Source organism: Miniopterus natalensis, chromosome 5, assembly GCF_054644295.1.
Source record: "Miniopterus natalensis isolate mMinNat1 chromosome 5, mMinNat1.hap1, whole genome shotgun sequence".
Lineage (NCBI taxonomy): Eukaryota > Metazoa > Chordata > Mammalia > Chiroptera > Miniopteridae > Miniopterus > Miniopterus natalensis.
In genome coordinates this window covers 74,366,803-74,386,223 of record NC_142085.1, presented here as the reverse complement: position 1 = coordinate 74,386,223, position 19,421 = coordinate 74,366,803, and the positions used below count along the sequence as shown (strand labels likewise).

General features: G+C 39.1%; 1 protein-coding gene across 1 annotated transcript in view; it reads right to left on the bottom strand.

Annotated features, from left to right (window-relative positions):
- PEX7 (peroxisomal biogenesis factor 7) overlaps positions 1-8,642 on the bottom strand; it is a 55,080-nt gene extending 46,438 nt beyond the window's left edge. The window contains exons 1-3 of the mRNA XM_087817638.1: positions 8,513-8,642; positions 6,931-6,988; positions 5,699-5,849 (exon numbers count right to left, since the gene is read on the bottom strand). Coding sequence (XP_087673764.1) covers positions 5,699-5,849; positions 6,931-6,988; positions 8,513-8,642 — 339 coding nt within the window. The remainder of the gene's footprint in view (positions 1-5,698; positions 5,850-6,930; positions 6,989-8,512) is intronic.
- Between the last annotated feature and the right edge of the window lie 10,779 nt (positions 8,643-19,421).

Sequence of the window (19,421 nt, the reverse complement as noted above, 5' to 3'; positions counted from 1 at the left end):
TCAATTCACTCACCTATTCAACAAATATTTATCAAGCATCTACTATATACAAGGCATGAATTGAGGGGTAGGGGGGTACAGTGTAAGACAAGACAGATGAAGTTCCAGCCCTCGTGGATGTTATATTTTAGCAGGGGGAAACAGGCTGTAAATAAATATATATATACTTTCATGTTGTGATTTTTTTAAATTACAAAGCAAAATAAAGCAAGGTAGGGAAACTAGAAAGCAATAACAAGGGCAAGAGGTCACTTCTCAATAGTGACCAGGGAAGACCTCTCTAAGCAAAGAACTCTGCGCAGTAAAAAAGAGAATGCTGCAGATTTGAGAAGAAAGCCTTTCAGTAGAATAGGGGAAGACCCTGAAGCAGGAAACAAGTGTGTCATGTTTGAGGAACAGCAAGGTCAAATAGTTAGGAGGGGCAAGATCTCAAAGGGCCACGGTTATGAGTTTGTACATAATCTCTCTTAATTAGGCAACAACCATCAACCATAAACTACCAGCTAGATTACTGCATCCTTCTAACTGCTCTCCCCATCCATTCGTGCTCACATCCAATCCATTATCTACATTGCATAAAAAATAACCTTTATAAGACACAAATTAATGTTGCCCCCCTGCAGAAATCACTTCAGTCACTTCATACTATATAGTTGCTGCAATTTATAATCCTCACTCAACACTGAGATTCATCCATGCTGTTGCTTACCACCAAAAGATCAAAATTATGCAAAACTATGCAGGACTCAGGGATGCAACATATGTAGTGAAACTAAAAGGAAAAATGACAACTATATAAACAGAAAATTCAGGATAGATGCTGCTCCTGGGAAGAAGGGAGGAAGGAAAAAAGGAGGGAAAAGAATAAGATCAGGCCCGGCCAGGCGTGGCTCAGCGGTTAAGCGTCAACCTAGGATCCAGGCGATCAGGGTTCAATTCCCGGTCAGGGCACATGCCCGGGTTGCCGGCTGCAGCCGATCAATGACTCTCTCATCATTGATGTTTCTATCTCTCTCTCTCCCTCTCATTTCCTCTCTCTGGAATCAATAAAGATATATTTAAAAAAAAAAAAAGAAGAAGATCAGAAAAAAGGAGATAGAAGGACAAAATCAGTCACCAGGGGCTCCACGGTATCCATAAGGTGTTATTTCTTCGGCTAGATGATGAATACACAAGTGTTCGTTAGACATTTTTTTACACTTTATGTATTTTTATATGTATCAAATATTTCACAGTTAATTATTTTAAACCTTCAATGTCTTTCCACTGATCTTAGCATAAGAGCCAAAATGCTCACCGCTCTGGGCACACAGGCTCAGTCCTTCCCCTTGGAGCATGCACTTTCCATTGCTGCTAACCAACTCCTGTGACCTCTCCACCTGAGCAGGCTGTTCCTACTCTCCCGTCAGACTCAAGGATGCCCTCCGGGTCCCTTCCCCAGGCAAGATCCTCTCCTCCAGTAGCACTCTGTACATTCACAGTACTGACCACATTACAAATTAGATAACCTGCAGCTTAAAGCCTTTCTCCCTAGAGGGGGCAAGGGCTCCAGAAGGGCAAGGACCCTGCCTGGCTTCTTCATCTTCCCCCCAGGACTAGTTACAGTCCTTTGCAGAGAGCAGAGCTCATCCAAGTTTTTGGAATGAACAAAAGGGCAGAGAAACAAATCTAAGCGGAAAGCACATCTCCCACTCTTCCATCTTTTCCCTATTCCTAACTCCCCCTCCTCTACCACTCATACAGTGGACATGGCAAACGGTCAGATTAAGTATAAAAAAGAAATATGCAGTTATGCTTTAAAAGCAGGGTCCTCCAAACGCCTATCTTATGACAGTACTCTTGGCAGCGGTGAAGAAAATTAATTTAAAAAATGCAAAACCAAAAAAACCCAATGAACAATATTTTGTGCTGCTTTATGAAATCTAAACCTCATCCAAACCACAGTTTGAGAGGACAAATTTTATTACTGAAACTAATTCCCAAAGAGCTCATTTTTAATCTACTGTGCAGTATTGCCCTTTTTTAAGTTGGTCTATTTAATTAAAAATCATCAAAGAAAAATTGTGTCTGGAATGTTCATACTCATCTGTATCAATACAAAGGAAAGGAACACTGACTTTTAATTACTGAGCGATTAGAAAGGGCTACATACTTCTTTTAACAAGAAATGATTTTAATTTTTTAATGACAAAATTTTTAATGTGCATAAATGTAAAGAAAAGAGCATAATAAGTATCCATCATACACCTTCTATAATTATCAACATTTCGCCTATCTTGTTTTATCCCATTAGTGACTGATTGCTGGAGTATTTTAACATCAGACAATTTCACTCATAAATATTTCAGTAGATAAGGACAGTTTTCTTTTTTACATAAGCACAAGGCCATTTTCACACCTAACAAGATTAACGAAAGTTCCTTAATATCATCTAATATCATCCATATTCGTATTTCCCAATTGTCTCAAAAATGTCTTTTTATAGTTAATTTGAATCAGGATCCAAACAAAATCCGTATTTTACACTTAGGTGCTATGTCTCTGAAGTCTCTTCTAATCTAGGAAAGTCCTCTTCTCCACCTTGCTTTTCCTGGCCCCCTCCTCTTCCCATGACATTTGTTTCTTAAAGAAACAAAGTTAATGGTCCTGTGGAATCTTCTCCATTCTGGACTTGGCTAATTGTTTCCTCATGACAGTGTTTAACTTTTCTTCTACCCTTCCTATTTCCTTTCAATTGAAGTTAGATAATAGAGGCTTGATTAAAGTTAGTTCAATCAATCTTGTTTTAGCTTCCCATTGTATTAGAAGGTGTATAATTTCTGGTTGACCCACTTTCAGTGATCCTAAAATTGTTCAGAAGATGTATCAGTCTTAAAATGGTTTTAACATCTATGCATAACCCTTGCCTAGAGTCATTATTTCATTAGGGCTATTTAATGATGACTTTTCTAATTCTGTTATTCCTTCTGCATTTATTAGCTAGGATTCTGTAATAAGAAATTTTCCACATCAACTGTTTAATTACCCCTCAATAAAATTCATACAAGAAAGGCAGGATAAATGCCTTGATTTATCAATATTCAGAATGAGTCAGTTATCATAGTAATCTTCAACGGTGACAAGCTGGGGTTTTTTATGAGTGAAAATATACATATAACTGTGTCTGTGTGTGTAGAATATTTCAATCCATTGCTGTCATTCCTTTTGATGTTCAAATTGTCCCTTCATTGGCCAATGAGAGTCTCTTCAGGTTGTCTCTCCTAAGCTTTTGACAGGATCCCCATGGCCTTTCATAGCTATCTGACACAAGATGATGTCTGAGGTTCATCTTCTATGTTTTCTTCCTGGTCCTGGAATCGACTATTTCTTCAAAGATCCCTGATCCTTTTAGTGCAAAACAGTATTTAGAGGCCATAATGTGGGCACTAAGGATATTCTCTGGGACTGAGTTGTCATTGCTCATAGGTCTTTACTGACCAGAGAACTAAGAAATGCATACATTTTTTTAGACAGAGAAAAACAAATCATGAGCCTATATGGATATTTCCTATTCCATTTTAAGATTAAATGTTTCTACTTAACTTGTTTATTCTCATGTCACCATTCTCTTACACTGAAACTTCTGCTTCCTAATGACACAATTACTCTCAATAGCACAGTGTTGTAAGTCATGGAGCAGAGAAAGAAAACTCCTAATTCATCCTTTCTCTTTTCTCCTTCTTGCTGAACCTTTTAAAAATGTTCCTATTCTTTTGCTCCTCCTATATATTCAGCAGCAGTCTAAGCTAAAGGCATTTTATGGAAATCAAAAGACATAACGGCCTCTGCAGCTACCCGTTAATATAGAGAAGAATCTGATTTCTGCTTTGATGCTAAATTTAGAAGCCATGCAAAGGAGTAATGTCCATGATTTTCTTTCCTTTCACCAAGGCCTTCATTCCTCAAGGCCTAAACTATATTGAGGTCTTGGATTTCTCCCTTTTGCTTCAGTACCCACTTATCTGACTATCTGAAAATTGATTGTTGGACATTTTTTAGACAGTCATTGAGTGGTGAAATGAGTAACTGGGGGATTCCTAACTTGTTTCATGCTTTTCTAACCCTTTTACAGAGCAAATAATAATAGCTCATATTTATTCAGTGCTGGCTCTGAATACAAGCAGCACAGTTGTTCTTGTATTATTTATTAATTATTGTATTATTTTCCATACAAACAACTGTAAACCTACTTTTGCCCCACCCTGTAGTACACACACCACTGGTTATTATGAGATTATTTTAACTGGTACATACACTTTATTTTATTCATTATATGCTTATCTTAACATACATTAAAAATTAATATACATACTAAGTTAGTCATCAATCCCATGGTTTCATGAATATAACTGTTTTAAGATGAGTGAAATAACATAAAGCTCATTTAAAGAAAAACATTAAATTGATATATCCTTTTAACATAACTAGATATTTTATGAGTCGTTAGTTATAGCCCTAGAATTCATATAGATAAGCAATACATGGCACCAAAGATTTAATAAAAAGAAAAGAAAAAAACCTTTTGAGAGGAAAAACATTTTTTTTAAAAAAGAAAAAACATTAAATTAATTATAGTATAAGTAGTATAAGAATATGGCAAAGATCATGAAGGTACCACAAAAATGTCTGAATTTTGGACATCCTGCTCTGCAGAAATTCTTGCATTGAACATCCTGAAACTATAGTTCCTTCTTTGTCAAAGCTGTCTTAATTTTCAGCGATTCTATAAAAATATGATCATATAACTACACTTATCAAAGAGCCTTTACAATAAAACAGAGGAACTAAAATTTTCCATTATTTCTAGTCACAATCTTAAAAATACTGATTTTACTAGCTGTAGCTATAAAACAATATCTGGAATCCTCATAAAACTAATCTTTTATCACAAAAGACTAATATTCTTGCATCTGATAAGCATTTACTAAAGGCTTCTATGGACTAGGTCCTGTGGTAGACACATTTTTGAAAGTAAATTTGCAAGTTTTCATTTGAAGGATCTATTGCTACCTCAAGAAAATATTTCAAACATTTAAAGTAAAACACCAAAAGAGAATGTCTTTACCATCATGTTCATTAAAAATATAGATGTATTTTAATAGGACTTAAGGTCAAACTATTTTTATGCCACACACACACACTCACACACGCACACATACATATACACACACACACAATCTAGACACGAACCAGATGTAGATTTAAAATGTCTTCAGTAAGCTCTGCCTCACATTCACTGTTTGATGCTCTTGCTCCAATATACTCTGAAAATCCTCAGGAATCCTACTGACGACCTAAGGGCAATCTTGTGGTGTCTTTGTGAAAAGCCTGCCTACCTCTATCTTGAGGCAGAGAATGGCAGGCATATTCCTACAGCATAAGGACAGCCATGGGCCTCTCTGGAGGAATTGGTGCCACAGTATGCTTACTACTGGCGGCGTTTTTACTGACTAATGAGAGGCATGACCTTTTCTTCTTTCCCAGCTCCTTAGGCCAAGAGGTATTTTATATCTGAGTAATCAAATAGTAAGTGACATAACATATAAGACAAACACTAAAGCTCAACTTCTTGTTCCCTGAAGACATTTCCCCATGTTTCCATCCCCAAATGTGTTTCATCCAAAGAAAAACCATAAGCCCAGGAAGATTCCCTTCCTACCTCCTGAGTGTGTTCTTTGTAGACCTGCAGTGGCCCTGTGGCTTTGGCAGTGTCCCAGAGCTGCAGCGAGCCATCCCCACTACAGGTGACCAGGATATGTTCATTGTTCTCACTCCAGGTCACGTCAAACAAACCATCGTTCCAGTCAAAGCTATACCAGGAAAAATTAAAACAACAACAAAAAAACTAATTATATAGGCAGTTGAAAGTAAAATAACAAAAATAACTTTATATTTTTTTTAAGTTTATCACATTTTAACACATATTTAGCTCACCTGATCTTCAAGACTATGAGAAATAAGTAGAACAGGAACTTGTTATATGCAGAAACAAATTCAGAGAGGTTCAAAAAACAGCCAGTTCATACAGCTAGAAAACTGCAAAGCTAGATTAAAATTAGGTCTCCCCGCTAGCAATACAGCACTATTTACATGAGGGCATGCTGCCATAACTGGGTGCTCACTGGTTTTTGTGGTTCAGAGGTGGGACCAACAAGCACTTTAAAATAGTAATTTAGAGCAATAATTTCAACGTTTCCCATAAATCTTTCACCTGAGCTAGGAGCAGGCAGTTATTTTCTGACAGCATTTCCTTTCCTTTCTCTACCTTTGACTGCTCTGAAGGAGGTGTTAAATCCAACAGTCTTACAGACAAGACATGCATGCAAAGAAAGGAAAGATAATCTACAAAATGGGTAATCAGCTCCTGCATAAGTGAAGCTAAACTACATTAAGAAGACAGCAAAGATAGAAATATCACACAGCAGTATACTAACTAGTTCATATGTTAAGTTTTATAATTTCTAAATGGACACTAAGAGACAAGAGCTTTAGAAGGAAAATGATCAAACTTAATAGCAAAAATAAATTCTATACTATGCAAATGCTGAAGTTTCTTTTATATAGCAAATTTAAAAATTAAAACTTTGTGGATAAAAAAGATTCAAAACCTAATTCTTTTCTTTTTTTCTAATATATCTTTATTGATTTCAGAGAAAGGAAAGGAGGGAGAGAGAGAGAGATAGAAATATCAATGATGAGAGAGTCATTGATCGGCTGCCTAGCCTGCAACCCGGGCATGTGCCCTAGCCGGGAATCGAACCCTGATCACCTGGATCCTAGGTCGATGCTCAACCGCTGAGCCATGCCCGGCTGGGCTCAAAAACTAAATCTATTAAGGCTTTAATAGCAAAAGAGAATACATATAAGTTAATAAATAAAGAACCACCTTACCTTCTAAAAATCCTAAGCCCAGATTCATTTTGATCCAATATTAGCAGGGTTCCACAGCCTAAGAAGAAAAAAAATAGAAGTCATGCTGTTGAACCTGCCAGGGGACCAGGTCAAGGAGGGATCAAGCACTGAGTACCTAATTTTACTACCACTGGTTTCTCCCTAAAATTACTGAGACCATGTATACAAAATGATCAGATTGTGTTCTCCATTTCTATACTGTGCTTTGATCATTAAATATTAAACTTATCATCTCAACTATGCTTGGAAACTGGACAGTCCTAACAGAGGAGATATTTCAGTTCCTATTCTGTAGCAAGGCAGGTGCGAGGCACACAAACCTTCCAGACAGGTGTTATCATCCCTATTTACAGGTGACAAACTTCTGGTTTACAGACCCAGGGGAATCTGTGCCTACTACATCACACTGCCTCACCAATAAATCTAAAAGGCATTCAACATGGGATTTTAAAACAAAATACCTGGTGGAATGGTGGAATTTACCACAAACTTTGTGGTAAAGTGCTGAACAGAATAAATCAGTTATCTACCAAAGATAAATTATTTCACTAAGGGACCAGCATATCTTAAAAGTTACGTTGTTATAGAAACTGGGGCGGGGGACTCTTTTATTTAAACATGACTGGGTTTTTTTTAATACCAACTCTTTTTAAGTTTTTGTAAAGGTTTTAATTCAAAATTAACGACCACAAATTCATAGGTCTTCAACCTAACTGGTGGGCAATTATTGTAAATCTAAATGTGCAAGCACGAAGAATTTTAATGGTGAAAATATAAGCAAGCAAATATTTTACTCCCTCTGAGTTTTAGAAATCACATCATTTTTTCAGCTGTAGGACCAAACAAAAACTACTACTGGAAGCTGACATTATGTAGTGACTTGTTTCATAGATCGTCAGTATGTAAATAATAGCTAGGATATGACTTAAAAGAAGAAAAATTATGAATGGAACCCTGCATTTCAATCTAGTCCATGAGAGACAATGAATTTAAACCCCGAATAAGTGCTTGCATATAAATGTATGTTCCTCCTGAGACGACGGTGAGGGCAGAACTTGGTAACTTTCATAATGGAAATTGCGAGGAAACTCCAGGCGCCGGTTCAGGGGCACTGGATGTGCCACTGACAGCCGAGCGCTGACTGCGGGGGCCGCGGCCCAATTAACAGGTACTGGGGCGACCCTACCTGGTCCGGTCGGACCGGTCACACAGGCCAAACACTCTCTGCAGGGCCGCGCGAGCCTGGGGACGTGGGGGTGTCAGGTGGCAGCGGCGTCCGCGCATTTAAGGAAGGACTCGGGCCAGGAGGCAACTTCCAGGTGCTACATCCCCTCGGGAACTCGGGGGAGGGCGGACGGACACCGTCTCCAGACCAACTCCATACACTGGACGGACAAGGAAGGGGGACCGATCGGTTTCTCACTCCCCCTAGCGTTCAGCGGCGGCGCAGTCCACTGTCGGAAGCGCTTTCGGGCGACCGCGAGAGGCCCGACGAGGCTGGAGCCCGCCCCGCCCCGCCCCGCCCCGCCCCGCCCCGCCCCGCCGGCGGCGCCGGCCTCACCCGCGATGCCGTAGTGCTGCGCGGCGGCGCAGGCCAGGCGGCCCGGCAGGTACGGAGAGAACTCGGCGGCGTAGCCGTGGCGGCCCGGCACCCGCAGCGTCCGCACCGCGCCGCTGTGCGCCGCGTCCATGCCGCCGGCCGCCTCCGGGCCTCGCCGTCCGGGCCGCCAGCCCCCACGGGCGGTCGCTAGCGGAGGCGGACGAGCCCAGAGAAGTTGAGAGACCCAGAAGGCGAGGCGGAAGTAAGGGCGCCCCGGTGGCCGGGATGCTGCATTTCTATTGGTCGGCGAGGGAAAGGGCAGTGACTCCAAAGGAGTTCATTTTTGTTTCGGGCAAAACAAACTAATTCGGGCCGCATGTGATGAACTGGATAAAACAGGGCAGTGTGACTTAGGTGGTGATTCTCACAACTTTCGTTTTAGCACATCAGCCTCCATTGCGGGACTATCTGGTTTTAATTAATTCATTGGGCTTTTGAAAGGCTGGCATCAGGAAATGTCCCTAATGATTACAAAACGAGACAAGCTACAGCAAACTGAAACCGTGCAGCTAGTCCAACAGGCAGTTGTGCTGCCTAAATCAAGTGGGAGTGAAGCTAAAGAAAAAAGGCATAATAAGCAACTAATTTAAAAAAAAAAAATCTCACTACATATATTGTACAGTAAGTGCTCAGATGTAGGGGTAATTAAGGAAAACTAAGGCTTATTCGTTCATTCAAACATTTATTAATCATGTATTATTTGGAGGATGACCATATGTAATTTATCTTCCAAACAAGACACTTTGAGAGTGAAAGAGGGTGCAGTTAATAAATAAGCCAGGCGAACAAGCACACACCTAGTTGTATGGTCAGCTTAACTATATATACATCAAGTACAGTGCTAGGCACTTGGGATTCAAAAGCAGTAACATATGCTCTATGCCTTCAAGAGGTAAGTCTAGTAGACATGTCACCAGTTAAGTGTAATCAAAATAATATAGGTGCTATGAAAAATATACATGGGGTAGAGAAATAGGTGGGGTATTTAAGAAAAGGAAATTGTCAGGGGTATTTAAGAAAAGGAAATTGTCAGTGCTGGAGGATAGGGGATGGGAGGAAAAGCATCAGAATGGAGGTAATGTTTGTGGTGTAAATGATGATGATATTTTCTTTAAATAGACAAGGAGATGGAGGTCACTGCAGGAGCAGGAATAACATGAACAACCCAAGAAACCTAAAACAGCATGATCGTGGTTGCCAGGACTCAGCCTAACCAGATGAAAGGGGCATGGTGAAGAGTATTGGGTGGAGGGATTAGAGTGTTGTACTGGGGCTGGATCATGAAGAGTCTGTGTGCCATACCAACGGAATTGGATTTCTACTGTAATTTAAACAATATGGAACCATTGGGGTTTTCTAACATGAGAAATTAAATTACCAAGTTGTTGTGTTTTTTTTTTAAATATATCTTTATTGATTTCAGAGCGAGGGAGAGACAGAGATAGAAACATCAACGATGAGAGAGTCATTGATCGAGCCCGCAACCCGGGCATGTGCCCCGACCGGGAGTCGAACCCCGATCGCCTGGATCTTAGGTCAACGCTCAACTGCTGAGCCACACCCAGCCGGGCCCAAGTTTTCATTTTAAAAGATCTGGACAACACTAATCTGGAGGACAGAGATTAGAAATGGGAGGCCGATTAAAAGACTTTAGCAACAGTTCAAGCAAAAGATAAGATTTTAAACAAAGATAAAGGTAATGGGAATGGTAAGTAAGAGTCAGATGAGATTTTAAGGCAATAATTCATAATATATGGCATGTAAGGAACAGGGAGGAGTCGAAATGACTCCCAGGTTTTTTACTTACATGCCTGGGTGGATGTAGGGTCTGTTCACGGAAATCAGGACTATGAGAGGAGGAACAGGTTTGGGGAGAAAATGAGCTCCAGTATTAACAGGTTGAGTGTGAATTTCATATTGGACATACCAGTCAGGAGCTAAGGGAGTTCTTATTTGCATGTAAAATATATGTAAGTCATGGAAAGAATTGCCCTCACTCAGGAAGAGTGGTATGAAAAGAGAAAAGGGTCAAAAACAGAACCTTGGAAAAAACACCAGATGTAGGACTTGGGCAGAGAAAGAGGAGCTCCGGAAGGGTTTGGAGGAGACCCACAAGATGGATCCTATTAATTAATTAATGTGTTCAATAATACAGCTCAAGTTCGGAGAGTTTGCATACTACTCTTTGATACATATTTAGATGGACAGGTTGAGAGTGGGTCCTATATTAAGAAAATGACTCAACAGAGTTCTTAAGAGTATCAAAGAAAATAAGATAAAAGATATATTACAGTGCCTGGCACATAATAGGCATGCAAAAAGTATGACCACTGCTGTTATAATAGGCAAGAATTTGCTAGCACAGACCTAAGTATTCAAGAAATAGAGCATTTCTTTATTTTCTTGAATCAACTTAAATCTCTATCTCCTAGGCTATTAGAAGATTCAAGCTCATCATATTTGGGGTTTCCTGGCACTCCCTAGGGTCACACCAGAATCTGACACTAGAATGTAAAGTTTACAACAGGATCATCAGCACCAGAAACAGTGTCCTGCAAATGGTGAAGGGTCTCTCTCATTTTCTGTCTGTTAGGGTCACCAGGGATAGCTCCCAGTGCCAGCCTGAATTATCATATGAATGTGCATTTCCATGCCTTGCTTGAAGCCAAGCAAGGCCCAGGTCTCTTTACTGAGATAGACTCCCACTTACCTGGGGGGGCCCATGAAACCATTCCCACCAGGGAGCAGGGCCAGGTTGCTGGCCCTTCTCCAGACTGGAGAATCTTTTCCTCTTTCCCTCTACTCCTTCACTGCCATCGCATGGTCATCTCTTGCCTCCCTCTTCTCAAGGATACATCAAAGTCTGTTTAGTGAGTTTAAAGATTGTAAGCAGCTTCTATGCCAGCCCTTCAAGTGCTCTGAGGCCCCAGGGATCACGGAGGAGCTGGCTCTCTAATCAGAATAGGAGAAGGAAAAACACTACAGCAAGACACAAATTGATACCAAATCAATTGTCCTGGTATACTGCTAATGAAGAGAATGAATAAGGCATCGATCATTAACTAATAACACTTGACAGTAAAAACATAGATGTGTAGAAGCAAACAGAATGCTACATATACCTCCTCTCGCCCCTAACACACGAAAGCCCCGAATTCTTAGCCCACCCCCTCCCATGAACCTGAGATGGGACATAGGTGCCTCATCACCCAGGCAGCATTCCTCACATTTCAGATCCCTGCCTCCGAATCTCACTGAGTAGTTTTTATAATGTAGCTTCCTAGGACACACCATGGACCTATTTATTCAAAATCCCGGGGCCTGGAAATCTGCATTTTAACAAGCTCTTCTAGGTGATTCTCATTTGTTGACTAAAGCATAGGAAGAAAGACACTTTTGAGAAGTGCTCAGCACTGGAAGAGATTTGGACAATGAAAGCAAACGCTGGCAGCAAAGCAGGCTGGAGTTCGTAAGATATGCAGGGAGGGAGATCATTCGTGAAATATTGACACTGTATGTGAAGATCCAAGAATTACACAGAATCTTCCTCCTGAACCTAGAGGAGACACCAGAACTGAATTACTCCCATGGCAAAGTGGTTGCCAGGGAAGGATCTGGAAGCAGGCTCATGTTTAATTCTCACCATGGACTATATCTGAGAATTGGATTTCAGTTATATACTTCATTTGTATTAAAACATAAATATGCAAAATGTCAGACTTACCTCAACCATCTCAGGGGTTTCTATTTGAGGGAAACACTTTATATGTTTGTTTTCATGTCCTTTGCACTTGCATGAACCTGAGATCCCAATGCCCTTGATGTCTCTTCCTTTACATCCCCCAGGTGCTGGGTTTTCAAAGGTGGCACAAGATGGCTTGTGAGCTCCTGAGTCAGTCAGTGTCAGCATGAAGGCTGCCGTCACTTTATTTTTCAGACACAGAAACTTAAATTCCAATTTAAACTGCATTGTCCTAACTGAATAAACACAGAATAGGAGCCCTAAGGTTCTTTAAATGCACAATAACAGGGAGACACCGAAAAGCATTAAAAAGAAAATTTAGTGGCCATTGTGCCTAAGTAAATTGAAAAGTTTTAGAGTTTCGTTTTATTCTCCAGTACCCTTCGGAGAGAAAACTTTCAAGAAGCTGAAAAAGAAAGTGCAGCGTCCCCTCCCCCATCTCTCTGACATGGGTTGCCCACAGATTTCTCCTGAAAGATTCTTTTGTTCCCTACGCCCACCGACTTTTCTGGGTGTTCTTAATGCTGCCCCTACGCAGGCAAGGCCTCCCGCTGCTCTCACAAGCCACCCCTGTCTTTCAGATGCTCGCTCAGGGTGGAACACTTCCAGAAAGTTCCCCTCGCCTCGAAAATGGAACTTCCAAATTTGAAACGAGCACGCGTCTAATAAAGTTTGTAAGAATTGCAATCGCTCCATCCCTTTTCTTATTTTCCTCCTTTTCGGGGGTTGTAGAGGTCACATCCTTTTTGGGACAAATTTAGTGAATAAAATATTTATAAGGTAATAATGAGTAGGCTTTTTTAGAAAATAGAGCAGTGGACTGAATGTCAGGGGAGGGGTCTGCTTTGTGTTTTTGGGGGTGTTGCTTGACCATTTTGATACTTTATACTCTGTGCAAAATAAGGACGATATATTCTGGTCCTTTTCATCTTTAACATCATGACCCCAACACTTGTTATAAAGACATATAATTATAATTGAAGCTTATTTTTATTCACACTAAGACCACCAGCTGGTAGCCACACTTCATCCCAAATCCTGGATTCTGTTTCATAGACAGGAGAATAATGTTTCCTTATAGTGGTAAGTTGACTTTGGGTAGCAGCACAGCCCAAAGCTTAATTCAGAAAGTAAATGTTGCTAAAAATTATGCTCCTTAAGAAGGAGGAAGTTCATGATGCCCCAAAATTAAAAGAGAAGTAAAATGACCTTGAATTGGCTTTCTTTAAAATTTTGCTATTTGTTTTTAAGATCTTCATCCAACTATTAAGAATATGCAGCCCGGCCGGGCATAGCTCAGCGGCTGAGCGTTGACCTAGGATCCAGGTGATCGGGGTTCGATTCCCGGTCAGGGCACATGCCCGGGTTGCGGGCTCAATCAATGACTCCCTCGTCATTGATGTTTCTATCTCTCTCTCCCTCTCCCTTCCTCTCTCTGAAATCAATAAAGATATATTTTAATTAATAAAGAAAGAAAGAAAGAAAGAATATGCAGAAGCTATTTCATATGTATGTTTTATAATTTAAAAAAATGATTCATGCACATGGTTAAAAAAGTATTCAAAGAATATACAGTCAGAAGTAGTCTTCTTCTCACTCTAGACCCTTAATTTTTCAGTCTGCCTCCTCAGAGAGAAGTATATTGTTTACTGAAAAAAAAAAAGCAAAGTGCAGAACAGTGCTTATAATATGCCACCATTTTTATTTTCAAATGTGTGTACAGTAGTGCCCCTTATCTAAGAGGGTTATGTTTCAAGACCCCCAGTGGATGCCTGAAAGTGCAGATGATACCAAACCCTATATATACTGTGTTTTTTCCCATACATACATAACTATGATGAAGTTTAATTTATAAATTAGGCACAGTAAGAGATTAACAACTAATAATAAAATAGAACAATTATAACAGTATACTATAATAAAAGTTATATGAATGTGGTGTCTCTCAGGACAGCTGAAAAAGGTGCCACTACTTTTGTTGATATATAGGCCTGTCTTCAATCAAAACTGTTTCTAAGACAAAAATAAAAGGATATAAACAGTATGAATTCAGAAACCTTTCAAGAAATTAGTGATTAATCTAGCAGTTAAATAAACTGCCATGACAGTAATTGAACTTAATCACCTTCCTTTTACAAATTAGGAAACTCAGTCCAAAAGAATGGAAGTCAACCCCCTCATGACTGAGCCAGAACTGAGTTTAGTCCAGGTGCCCACTGCTTTAGAGGCACAGGCTTTTCCCTGGGACCACGGGACATGGTATCTCGCCCAAGGATTTACGGACATACACGATCTTTCCTGAACCAAAACAGGACCTCTCAGAGAAGACTTTTTTCTCTCTTATGTAAGAGTTCAGTGGAGATCTTTTTAATTCAGATTATAAATACATTAAAAAACTTGCAGATTATTTTGAGAACCAAGAAGAAGGGATTTCACTAAATGAAATGAGTGACAGCACATTAACCCACACTCCTTAGACACTAACTGTCTAGGTGGGATAATCAGCATTCTAAAAATTTAAAGATGGGCAGAAGTCTAATACTTAAAGTTAGAATTTATAGATATGATTTTTTAAAAGAGCCCATACATGGAAAACAGTATGGAAGTTCCTCAAAAAATTAAAAATGGAGCTGCCTTTTGACCCAGTGATCCCACTTCCAGGAATGTATCCTAAGAATCCTGAAACACTAATCCGAAAAAATAAATGCACCCCTATGTTCACAGCAGCACAGTTTACAATAGCTAAGATCTGGAAACAGCCCAAGTGCCCATCAGTAGATGAGTAGATAAAAAGCTGTGGGACATTCACACCATGGAATACTACGCAGCTATAAAGAAGAAGAATCTCGTATCCTTTGGGACAGTATGGATGGACCTGGAGAGTATTATGCTAAGCGAAATAAGCCAGGCAGAGAAAGACAAACATCACATGATCTCGCTTATATGTGGAATTTAAAGAACTTAATAAACTGATGAACAGAATAGATTCAATGACATGGAAGCATAGATGAGACTGAAGAATGTTAGAGGGATGGAGGAGGGTGGATGGGTGGAGGGGGGAGAGATTAACCAAAGAATTTATATGCATATATGCACAACCCAAGGACATGGACAATGGTGGGGAGAGGGACTGGGGAGGTGTGTGGGATGAGGTGGAATGGGTCATTGGGGAGAAAAAGGAACATCTGTAATATTTTAAACAAAAAATTTTTTAAAAAGATTCAAAAAAAACTTTGCATTCCTGAAATCACTCCACTTGGTCATGGTATATAATTCTTTATATATTATTGAATTTGGTTTGCTAATATTTTGTATTTTTCTTGTGATATCTTTGTCTGACTTTGGTATCAGGGTAACATTGGCCCTGAGAAATCTTTGTGACCTTGGATTAGGCAGCGTTCTTAGCTATGACACCAAAAGCATGATGGGTAAAAGAAAATGAGCTGGGAACTGTTTCTTCCTATTCTGTTTCCTGGATATTTGTAAAATGTTGGTATTCATTCTCTCAATGTTAGGTAGAACTAACTAGCAAAGTCAGCTAGCCTGAAAAAATAAAAAAAAAATAAATAAATAAATAAACACAATAAAAATAAAAGAGCCCATACAACAACCCCAAAAGTACTACATGTATATGACAACTCCCCACGTGATGCTCTAAAATTTCTTCTAATACATCTTTCTATCTATCTGTCATCTATCATCTGTCGATACACACATGCACACAAGCACATCGTGTGGTGATTAAGATACCTGTGACAGAGATTGCTGCGTATCCAGTATCCATTCTCCCCTTCTCCCCTGGTGACAAAACTCCTAAACTTAGGTTGCATATATGTGCCCAGGGTTAAAGCTTGTTTCCCTTCTCCCTGGCAGATGTCCCTTCCCTAAGGAGACACAGTTGGGTGAGGCTTCTAGGACAACTATTTTAAAAGAGCTGACTAGCACGCTGGCATGCCCCTTTGCCTACACTCCTATTTTTCCAGCTCCCTGGAATCTGGACATGATGGCTGGACCACAACAGCCATTTTCTGATCATGAGGTGACCCTGAGAATGGAAGCTATGAGATAAGGCTGAGAAAGAAGAAATGATTGAAGGGTCAAGATCCTTAATGACGATGGAGCCACCAATAGAGCCCTGAACTGACTAAATCCGCACTTTATATATGAGAGAAAAATTTGTATCTTTCCTAAGCCTCAATGATTTGGAATTTTTATTATGTAGAGTAGCTGGAATAACATTCCATTGAGCCAGGAATCTTTGCCTGTTATGTTCACTGATATGTCCTAAGGATATAGGCATTCAGGAAATATTGTCATTGAGCGAACGCAACATGATACAAGCCTAAACTCTCACTTTATTTTTTGTAGTACTACAAAGGTTAAACTGAAAAGATTCTTAAGTTTCTTTGCAATGCTAAAAAGAGGTTAATATAATATTGAAGTGAGCAAACACAAAGCAGCTGGATCCTTGGCAAAGAGTAGCGCAGAAGGATTTATAGAATCTAAGCTAAAAATAGCGTGGTTTCTCTCTGGGAAGGACAGAGGCTGGTTTCAGCTGGGTAAACTGTTTATGGTGATTCTGACCACAGAAAAAAATTCCGAGGGGCTCTGAGATAGTAGCCACTCCTTACCCAGCAATACATGACTCTAGCATTGTAAAATATTTCATTCCACTGGCGAGATTTTCTAGAATTAAAACGATTAAACATATAAATAAATCAGTCACATTCCTGTACTGGATTGGGGCACCCTGAAGTGAAGTCCAGGTCTAATTTGTTTGTGTCTCCAGAATCTTAAATAATGCTCAATATATAGTAACCTTCCATAAATGTTTAACTTGAGTTGAATTGGAAAATTAAAGAACAGGAGACATGAAATATATCTTATCTTCTCCTATCCCTCCTTGCCTTCCCTTCACACCCCTTCCCACACTTAACTTTCCAAGTGGAGCCCAGGCTTGCTAGGGGTGTGGATTGAAGTCAAGTTAAGGACTGTATGAAATTCCATTACAGGTACTAGAAATTTATTCTCTGTGAGTTTTTAAATTAATTACTTGAAGAGTCTGCTTTTAAATGCAATTAGGCTATAGGACAAAGAATACTGAGCTTTTATCTCAATTTGCCCTTTACTTCTCAATTCCATACTACCCCCTCATACACAGGCCTGGGGTTAAGACCAAGACTGAGCCTCTCATCATATCTTGATCTAGATACAGGGTGGATTCCAGAACTGCACATAACCCAAGACACACTAGTCAAAGTTATTCCCTGGCACTCTTTTCATTGCCTTCCACTTAGAAGAGAAGCTGGCTGAATGTCCTGGTGAATATTTTTAAAATAATGGATTTAGAATTACCAGGATCTGTGACTTATAAAAGTGCTGTGCTCCAATGGACTTTGTCCTACCTATCTAAGATGGACTAAAGACACCTCCCCAGGAGAGGTCAGGAGAAATTAATTTCCCCATATTCTAAACCTTAGTACTTTGGAAATTGGCAATCAGAATAAGCATGGACTATAATGGCAAAGAACTGTCTGTGTTTGAAATAAAGAATCCCAGTGAAACAGAAGGCAGTGAGCAGTTGCTGGATTTAAAATATTCGCAAATGTTAAGACCCTGGTTTACAGGGCGAGGTAATCTGTTTTACAGATAAAAGTTTTTGTTCTTCCCAGGAAGAGCTTGGAGCTCTGTGAACCATACAAACAGAAGTCTATTAAAATACAAATGGCACTCCAAGATCTCAGGGCTCAGGAACGATTATCTAAGATTGGTGTAGTCCAAACATGGTTTAGTTGAATTTAGGTGGCTTTGATTGGTAAAATACATAGAACATCAAGAACTGGAAGTTGACTATTTTCCTTGAAAATACTTTTATTCAGAAAAGGTGACTATGAATGTATTTTTATGAAGTTAAAAGTGGTGTAAATTAAAATTTTAAGAATAGTATATTATTCCAAAATCAGTTGTAAGCTCAAAAAAAAAATTTTTTTTAAGTTCGATAGGCACAGAAGAAGAATAAAGACTTCAAAGCAACTTCAGAGATAGGAAATAGGCAAAGAACTTCAAATAAATAAAGGAGAAAAAATGAGTTTCATATATTGTCTAGTTTTAAATAAAGCCTCTGGTTTGACAAAGATGGGGATCAAACTAACTATCCCCTCATTTTTGGTAGAAAAATGATTTATGAATTTCAGGTTTATTTTAAACATTCCAAATTAGGGTATTTTGTATTAAATATATTTTAAATATCTGAAAGGATAAAATATTCTACAATGAATCGGGGAGATTTAAATTTTTATCTTAATTTTTAAAGGATATACTTTTATTAGTTTCCTCATAAGTGGTAACTATAGTTACTAAAGAATACAAAATTGGAAATTGGGACATGGTGTATTTGATTTCATGCACAAATTTGGAATTATGTACCAAAATTAGTTAAGTTTATGTAAATGTAATTCAAAGCATGGGTTCCAAATGCAATTATTGTGCTTAAAGTGTGTATATTTTGTGAATTAGTTTTAGCACGAGTTAGGAAAATTGAAAATCTTCTGAATTATAAAGAAGTTTCCACTTTGAAATTCTGGGTAAAGTTTAAATGTTTAGCATTTAACTCATTGTTTGATATAAGTGATTGTATCAGTTAGTGTGTGTGTGTGTGTGTGTGTGTGTGTGTGTGTGTGTGTGTGTGTGTGTGTAAGAGAGAAAAAGATTTCGAGAGACTGGCTAGTGTGATTGTAGGGCACACTAGAAACTCAGGCAGTTTTTCTCTGTTACAGCCTCGAGGCAGAATTTCATTTCCAGGAAACCTAAATCTTTCCTCTTCAGGCCTTCAACTGATTGAATGAGGCCCACCAACATTATGGAGAGTTATCTATGTAAAGTTAACTATTGTAATTGTTAATCATTCTACAAAATACTTTCACAGCAACATTTGGACTAGTGTTTTCTTAAACAACTAGGCACTACAGCCAAGTTAACATATACCATTAATCATCATAGTGATCAATTTAATTAAATGTTATTATCTAGATAAAAAATAAAATACGATTTAAAATTTTTTCTAGGTTGACTTTTGGAGGTTTTAGTTCACAAACCATTAAGACAATAGTTTGTATTTATTCAAAGCCT